The sequence below is a fragment of the Benincasa hispida genome, chromosome 2 (genome assembly GCF_027475165.1).
Source record: "Benincasa hispida cultivar pf3 chromosome 2, pf3_genome.v1.1, whole genome shotgun sequence".
NCBI classification, from domain to species: domain Eukaryota; kingdom Viridiplantae; phylum Streptophyta; class Magnoliopsida; order Cucurbitales; family Cucurbitaceae; genus Benincasa; species Benincasa hispida.
In genome coordinates, this window is record NC_143479.1 from 24,056,675 (window position 1) to 24,062,674 (window position 6,000).

The following is a 6,000-nucleotide window of genomic DNA, read 5'->3' on the forward strand; positions in this document are numbered from 1 at the left end:
AATAATAATAATAATAATAATAATAATAATAATAATAATAATAATTCGCACCCTTGTCAATTTGTACTAATCTTAACTATAAAATTTTAAATTCATCAAATTGGACTGTAGACTTAAATAAATGTTGTAATTTCTACCATTTATTCCATTTTTGTTGATTCACTCAATAATTACGAAAAAAAAGTAGGAGAGAAAATCACTAATTTCAATCATTATTAAAATTTGTACAAAATAAAAACAAAAAAAGCAAAAAAATTAAGTTTAATGTCATTTTTGTAATATAATAAGAAAAACCCAATTATAATATTTAATAATTGAAAAGAGAAAGAAGAGGCAAAAAGAAGCCCATAATGTGTATGGAGTTTGAAGAACAGACTTGAAAGTGTGTTATTGGTGAATGCAAGTTGGGTAAGAAAGAAAAGAATAGGTTCATTGTAAGTAATTGGATTATTGCTATTGCAGCCTTTAACATTTTCCAATTTCCAATTAAAATAATCTTTTTGATAATTTCCAACTTTCACTTTTAATATTATTTTTCACTTTCTAGCTTGTGATACAAATACAATATATCAAGTTGATAACTCCTTTTAGCGATTAAACTAATTTGTTGATTTTTCAAATCTTTTTCAAGTTTGAAAGATGGTTTTATGGTAATTGAATGATACATTGAACCAATCCAAGAAATTTCCACAAAACAGTTTACTTATCCAACCAATTTAAGAGATGGGTAAATCATTGTAAAGAATGGGAGGAAATAAACTTAATTTTCAAAAATCGAAAAATAAAAAACGAAATGATTACCAAACGGGCTTAAACTTTCAAATTACAAAATTTAGGCTAAAATGAGCATGGTTCAACAGACATAATGCTAGTATTATCAACTTCAAAATTAGAGATTCGATTTGAGAAAATGGTATGGATAGCCCAAAATAGAAGACCCAAATGAAACTTGATCTAGGTTTTGAAACAAAGATTTTTTTGCCTTTTGCTTACGTCATCCCCTTGTTTCGTTTCTATTTCTTCCTCCTCGCTCGTTTCTTCTTTCGCTTCTTCTCGCTATCAATTTACTACTTCTTCTCTCTTTGGAATCAAAGATGGAAGTCGAAGCATGAATCAGAGTGAGACCAAGGAGCGAGATCAAGAAGAGAGAGCGAACCCAAGGAGCGAGAAGAAGATCCCGAAGGGGAGCATGAAATAGATTTGATGAGGAAAAAACTGAAAAAGTGAGAGGAATGAACGAGAGGCAAGAGGAAGAAACGAGATCCACATTCGCTCCTCAGTCCATCAATCATATTTGTGGGTTAAATTGGAAATTTCATAGCATGCTTACGTCAGCAGAAGACCAAATTTCATTTTATTTCAAATGGTGGGTCAAATTTCATTCATGCCCTTAAAAAGAGGTTATGTGTACAAAAATTCTGATTTGATTTCCCCACCCCACATAGTAAAATAAATAGTTACAAAATTTAGTCCTTTAAAATTCATGAAACTACTTACGTAAATTGAAAGTTTAAAGTTCTATTAAACATAAAATTCATATTCATATCTAATATTCAATCAATTCAATTTTAAAAATTTCAAGTTTGATTGATTAGACGCAAAATAAAAGGTCAAGACCTATATTATAAAAAAAAAAATGAAATTTTATATTAGACATTGCGACAAAATGTTCAAAAACTAACATTATCCCTTGGGCCACCTTCTAATATTATTTCTCAATGACAAACCATACCATTAATAATACCTTCTAAAAATTCCACACAAGAACTCTGAATTGATGAGAAGAATTCCTTGGGCCACCTTCTAATATTATTTCTTCCAAATATTCATCCAATGACAAACCATACCATTAATAATACCTTCTAAAAATTCCACACAAGAACTCTGAATTGATGAGAAGAATTAGGATAAGTATATTTTGATTAATATTTAATTTAGTTGTTAATTTAGATCTATTAATATTTAATTAGTATTTTAAAATTAATTAGTTAATTGTTTGTGAGACTATAAATAACCGCTTTAAGGATAGACTATCCTTACTTGACCATGAATTTGGCCTAATACATTTTCAACCGCATAAAAAACAATCAAAATATAGATAAAAATTCATAATACAACTCAAACTTGCAGTTGTTCTTGGATACATCAAAATTTTTCATGGATTTTTTAGCAGCAGCAGACAGAAACAAAAAGTGAAGGGTGGATATTTTCAAGTTCTTATTCATAGAATTAAGAGTGGAGAAAAAGACACTGGAGAAGGAGAATACATTGAAATTGGTGGCTATATGATTCCATATTTTCAAGAATGCCCATATATTGACTTAACACAATCAAAGACAGTTGCTTCTTCTGTTCTCTTGGTCTTAAAATGCCAATGGTGTTAAATACATTTGTACAGCTGAAAAATGTAGGATCATTGACAAAGATAAAGAAAAAAAAAAAAAAAAAAAACCACCCCTTTTTTCCCTTTTGCAATCCGTACTGAGAAGCTTCCTAAAGATTCAAGGAATGTATCCAAAACAAAAGCATTTTCAATCATATAGGCCCTCATGTTCCCATACTTCCACAAGAAAGTTCACCATTTCCTGTCGAAATAAAGATTTTGAAGTTTGTATTCATAGAATGAACAGTGGAGAAAGAAATGACAAAACTTGAACAGCAAAAACTTACAGACAAAGGAATTGGATGAGGAAAAGGCTGTCTTGTACCCAGTAAACTGTCATATGTTGCACGCCAACTGCAAACAAACGCATTTTTATACGCACGGTATGGAGATCAATATGAGCTACAAGGAGATTTTTAGTTCTCGGTATTTGTATGTCTATGGTGCTTAAGCTAAAGCAATTAAAAACAGTGCCAACTATCTAGAAAGGCAGACAGATTGAGTGAACTGACCTGACTTTCGCCTTCTGTCTTTGTTGAGTTTCATCTGTTGTCTTGGTAGTACTACTTCCAATCCACTGCAGCCTAGTCTGATTCCAGAGAAGGAGACCTGAAAGCAACGCAAATGAGTAGATTGCTCGTCTCTACATTGACCAGGTTTTAATGAAGAGATGATAGGTCCTTAATTGAAATATTATCCACAACTTCATAAAAGATATCTGATTTTATCACCAATTATTCAACAAAGGTCGGATAAACTAAAAGGAAAACTTGCCATGGTTTACAAATTCAGAAGAGCTGCTCACACTGCCACCAACATTGCTATGACTGAGAGTGAGGTTTGATGTACTGATAGACGAGATGCTTCGTTGAGACTGAATGGTGCTATTATCCAAATCGCATGTACTTGTGCTCCAAAAACCATCAGATATGCTAGGCTTCTTAACAACTCGTCCTTGAATTCTTAATCCTTTAGATGGCTCATCCACAGCAATAATAGGTGTGGGTTTAGTGCAGCATCCAAAACAACCCCTGCACTGTTATAAACCTAATAAAGCAGTATATGATATAAAATTGCAGCAAAAACATAGCATGTGCACCCATTCATCAATAATGTTGACACAGTTGTCAAATATATCATTTATGGTTTGAGTGTGAAAATAAGAAGAAGCAAACACACAACTATTAATAACAGAAATTATGAAAATGTCTATTATAAATTCAAGTAGTGTGATCATCTAAGAAGCACGAATGCTTTAGTTTGGTTAACATATTTGTGTCCACCATGGGTCAGACACTTGGACACTCCAGCACTTGTTGAACACGTATTCAACACTTGTTAGTTTAATAGATATGTTAGACATTAGTTGTATGAAGTCCAAATAGAATAAACATTTATTAGACATGCAACACATACTAAATAGACACGTATATGACGAAAATAGTAAAATTGATAGTGAAATATGTCAAACTAATTTTTAAGCATATAAATCCATAATTTTGAATTTCTTTTTGGTTTAAAAATGATTTCAAATGTATGTTTTAATAAATGTGTCCTTTCCATGTCCATGTCCTAAATTTTTTAAAAAAGACGAGTCTTTGTGCCCATGTCATATTCTTGTCTAGTATTTGTACCCGTGCTTAAATTCTCAAGTTCTCATAATGAATTGGATGGATAGCATCATGAACACGAACAAAATACTTCGGAAAAAGGACCGAGTATGTTAAAAAGCAGAGTAAACCGAACATTGTAGTACAATTTAGAATGGGCAACAACATGGATTATGCATCTCCTAATGAAGTTATAAACATAACACCATTTAAACAGGGAGAAAAATGAAAGAAGAGCCTAGAGGGAATTGGGAATGACTGTGCAGCAATTAAACATCTCAACTACTATTGAAAATAAATATTCAGCTTCTACATAACTGAGAATAGGGAATAGTTTCATACTTCCAAGTAAAAACTTCGAATATGAACACATTTAGTTTCATCTTTTCAAGGATCTACATTAACATCAACTCATTTTACTAAATCAGCAAGATTACAGTCTACGACAGACGAACACTAGGCGGCTTCTTAAATACTCCATGGATTCACACAGCAGACGGATGATGCAATATGAAAACAAAAGAAAATATGTTCAAGAGTAAAACTTAGCCATATTAGAACTACCTCCTTTCCGTGAATAATCAAAGTTATAACGATAAATGATTGATGATAATGGCTTCTTTAGTATTTAACCTTTTTCAAAAGTGATAAGAGTTTTAAGGCAGCCTCATAAAGGAATAAGACTTAGCTTTTTCACTGTCTTCGTCCAGAAAACAAAACAAGAAATAAATTCATTCAGATTATTGTCCCCATTTCTGCACAAGTTGGAATGGAATACAGTCATTCACAATCAAAACTGAAAACACAAGCAGCTCTCCAATCGAAATTCTTTCATCTTAATTAAAGAATTACATAACCAAATACTAGCAATCCAAAAAGAACAAGAAACCCCATAATTTCCCCCAAACCCCTTTTTTAAATTTCAACTCAACATTGCAGCTCAAACAGTAAAATTCGTGGTATTGTCTACTGCTAATTAAGTTAGAAAACAGAATCAATTAGAAGGATAACACAAAAGGGGTATCACAAAACTCCATTAGAAGCAAAGATAACAAGTAATTTCCAAAACCCAATTGAATGATTAGTGAGGAAGATAAATAACTTACCCCATGCAAGCGAATAAGCGGCTGATCCACGCAGCGAAAGAACTGTTCAGCATCACCATGGTTGTTGATATTAAGCCAAAAGCGCAGAGAAGGGCATCGATTGAAGGAGAACCAAAACCCAGTAATTGGAAAGAGATTGAGTGGACTTTGGGGCAAGAAAACTGAAAGTTAGATGAGGGAAAAAGGGGAAAGTTTTTTTGAGTGGGAAGTGAGAATCAACCAAATACCATAAAAGAAAATTTGCGGGTTTCCTAGAAATTTAGGGAAGAAAAAGAGATGGGTATCAATCAATATTGAGTAATGAATTGCTGTTGGGTAATATGGATAGTTCAATTGGTGGAATTTTGCTAGTGGTTTATACTCCCTTTTTGTGTGGCTCTGTCCCCACTGGCCACTGGTTCCCATTATTAGCAGCAAAAATAGGGATTTACTTTTATCTACTACTTACACCTTCATTTATATCCATTCAAACCATTTCATTTCATGATCTTTTTATTTCTCTAACTATTTTTCAAAAGTAGTAGACCAAATCTTCAACTTTAGAATTAGTAATACCAAATCTTCAGCTTTAGAATAAATAATACATCTGTTATCATCTATAAATATGCTTGGATTGTCAATCAAAAGATAGCTTAATGCATAAGACATAATTATCATTTTAAAAGTCATCATTCAATCTGTCATTATATGGTTAAAAATCAGGTTTATGAATGGTCATGAAATTTTTTTTCCAAATTTTTCTAAAATTTACTTCACGTCTTTTAAACTAGGGGTATAGGTGATATAGAAATCAAGTCAAATTATCGCTTAAACAGTGGTTTGGTTGATTCAAATTGCATCATCGGTTCTTTGTGCAAGTAGGTCTGGATGGGTACCTATAATGTAAAATAATATATTTTAT

At 32.0% G+C, this 6,000-nt stretch overlaps 1 protein-coding gene across 1 annotated transcript; it reads right to left on the bottom strand.

Moving 5' to 3' along the window:
- Positions 1 to 2,296: 2,296 nt before the first annotated feature.
- On the bottom strand, positions 2,297 to 5,669 carry LOC120071390 (uncharacterized). The gene is made up of 5 exons (XM_039023652.2): positions 5,100 to 5,669; positions 3,158 to 3,414; positions 2,896 to 2,992; positions 2,671 to 2,737; positions 2,297 to 2,585 (listed from the first exon to the last, which is right to left on the bottom strand). Exons 1-5 carry the CDS (start codon positions 5,156 to 5,158, stop codon positions 2,532 to 2,534), a joined length of 534 nt encoding a protein of 177 aa, XP_038879580.2. The 5' UTR covers positions 5,159 to 5,669; the 3' UTR covers positions 2,297 to 2,531.
- Between the last annotated feature and the right edge of the window lie 331 nt (positions 5,670 to 6,000).